Source organism: Triticum urartu, chromosome 4A (genome assembly GCF_056163025.1).
Source record: "Triticum urartu cultivar PI428250 chromosome 4A, HENAU_Tu73, whole genome shotgun sequence".
NCBI classification, from domain to species: domain Eukaryota; kingdom Viridiplantae; phylum Streptophyta; class Magnoliopsida; order Poales; family Poaceae; genus Triticum; species Triticum urartu.
In genome coordinates this window covers 121,399,845-121,402,091 of record NC_141876.1, presented here as the reverse complement: position 1 = coordinate 121,402,091, position 2,247 = coordinate 121,399,845, and the positions used below count along the sequence as shown (strand labels likewise).

General features: G+C 62.1%; 1 protein-coding gene across 1 annotated transcript; it reads right to left on the bottom strand.

The window, feature by feature from the left end:
• Window positions 1–708: 708 nt before the first annotated feature.
• Window positions 709–1,107, bottom strand: LOC147975060 (uncharacterized). The gene has a single exon (XM_087520256.1). The coding sequence runs from the start codon at window positions 1,105–1,107 to the stop codon at window positions 709–711; it is 399 nt and encodes a 132-aa protein (XP_087376382.1).
• Between the last annotated feature and the right edge of the window lie 1,140 nt (window positions 1,108–2,247).

Genomic DNA, 2,247 nt, shown 5'->3' with positions numbered 1-2,247 from the left:
CGGCAGCAGGCATTTCTGCATGCAGCGCTGGAAGGTGGCGCCGGCGTTCTTCAAACCGAACAACATGGTGATGTAGCAATACGCCCCGAAAGGCGTGATGAAGGACATATTCAAGGCGTCAGACGGGTCCAGCTTGATCTGATGATAGCCGGAGTAAGCGTCCAGGAAGGACACTAGCTCGCACCCGGCGGTGGAGTCAATGACTTGGTCGATCCGCGGGAGGGCGAACGGGTCTTTGGGGCGGGCCTTGTTCAGGCTGGTGTAATCGATACACATGCGCCAAGTCTTTTTCTTCTTCAGGACGAGGACTGGGTTGGCCAGCCACTCGGGGTGAAACACTTCCATGATGAAGCCGGCCGCCAAGAGTTTGGCGACCTCTTCACCGATGGTCCTTCTCTTCTCTTCAGAAAAGCATCGCAGGGGTTGACGGACAGGCTTTGCGTCCTTGCGGACGTGGACTTTGTTCTTGGCGTACTTCCTCAGGATACCCGGCATGTCCTTGGGGGTCCATGCAAAAATATCCCGATTCTCATGGAGGAAGTCGACGAGCTCGCCTTCCTATTTGCTGTCGAGGCAGGTGCCTACGACAACGTACTTGCTGCAGCTGGGATCCTCCGGGTTCAGCTTCACCTTCTTGGTCTCTTTGGAGGGCTTGAACGCGGCCTCGTCGGCCGGCTCCTCGGTCGGGATCCGGGTGGCCGATGCCTCCTAGGCCAAGGTGACGATCCGTTTGAGTTGGCGCCACTCCTCGGCTATGACCAGTGACTCAGCTAGCTTGGTGCCATCTTGGGCACAGTCCAGGGACTTGCGGTAATTGCCGGTGATGGTGATGAGGCCCTTTGGACCCGGCAGCTTCATCTTCAGGTAGGCATAGTGGGGGACCGCCATGAACTTCACGAGCACGGGCCTACCCAGCAGCGCGTGGTACGCGCTGGATAGGTCCACTACCTCGAACCATATCGGCTCGCGTCGGAAGTGGCTGCTGTCGCCGAACAGGATGTCGAGCCGGATCCGGCCGATCGGAGAGCAGGAGAGGCCGGGAACGATGCCGTGGAAGATCGGCCGGGTCGGCTCCAGGTCCTTGGCCTCGAGGCCGAGCTTGGTCATGGTGTCGCAGTAGAGAATGTTGATGCTGCTGCCGCCGTCGACGAGAACCCGGGTTCGGCATGATGGCCGGATGGTACTCCCGGGTCTAGGTGATCGGGCGCTCCGACCAATGCATGTACTCCGTCTTGGCTGGGACGACGGTGTTCACCTCCTGCCGAAGGAGGCGCTCCCTGCGCTTGTCATCGCCAAGGCTGGTGAAGACTATGTAGGATACGTTCTGGGCTGGTAGGGGTCGTCGCACATCGCGCCGGCGGTGGCGGAGGCGGAGGCGGCTGCCCCGCTCCCGGAGCCGGAGCTGGAGGCGGTGAGATGTCGCCCCTGGTGATGTGCTTGGTGATGGCACACTGTCGAAGCATGTGCATAGACGGCCTCGTGCCGCTGTGGTGCTTGCAGGGAGCGTCGAGCATCTCCTCGAAACTCATGGCGGGCTGCCATGCCATTTTGCCGGTGTTCCGGCGTTTGGCGGCCGGGTCGGCCGCGGGCGCCTGCTCGGCGGCCGCGACGAGTCCGTTGTCGTAGGCTGGGCCGGTTGATCGGCTTTGCGCTTGTTCTGCTGGTTGTGCTGCTGCCGGCTTCCCTCACCGGTCGGCTTTGGTGGCGGCACCGGCTTTGCCTTGCCGGCTTCGTCCAGTGCCACCTGGATTTTCATGGCGGAGTCGGCTTTGGCGTACTTATCCGCCGTTACCATGAGCGCGGCCATAGTGGCCGGCTCGGAGCACAAGAGCTTGTGCTTGAGGAGAGTGCCATCTCGGCACCGTTGACGAAGTACTGGATGGCTTGGACTTCATGGACGCCCTCGCAGCTGTTCCGGAGCTCGGTCCAGCGTGCGAGGTACTCGCGGCCGGTTTCCGCCGGCGCCTGCACGCACATGGCGAGCAGACTGGGGCGGCCGGGTCGCTTGTAGGTGCCAGTGAAGTTGCACATGAAAGCTTGCTCGAAGTCGACCCACGTGTTGATGCTGCCGGCCGGCAGACTGTTCAACCAGGTGCGGGCCGACCCTTGGAGCATGAGAGGCGCGTAGCGCACGGCGAGGCGGCGGTTGCCACCGGTGATGCCGATGGCGGTGGTGTAGTCGGTGAGCCAGTCCTCCGGCTTCACAGTGCCGTTGTACTTGAGGGTGTCGCGAGGCAGCGTAAAACC

Bases quoted from the DNA above. Each gene is read 5' to 3' on its own strand.
- LOC147975060 (XM_087520256.1), bottom strand. From the start codon at position 1,107: ATGACCAAGCTCGGCCTCGAGGCCAAGGACCTGGAGCCGACCCGGCCG.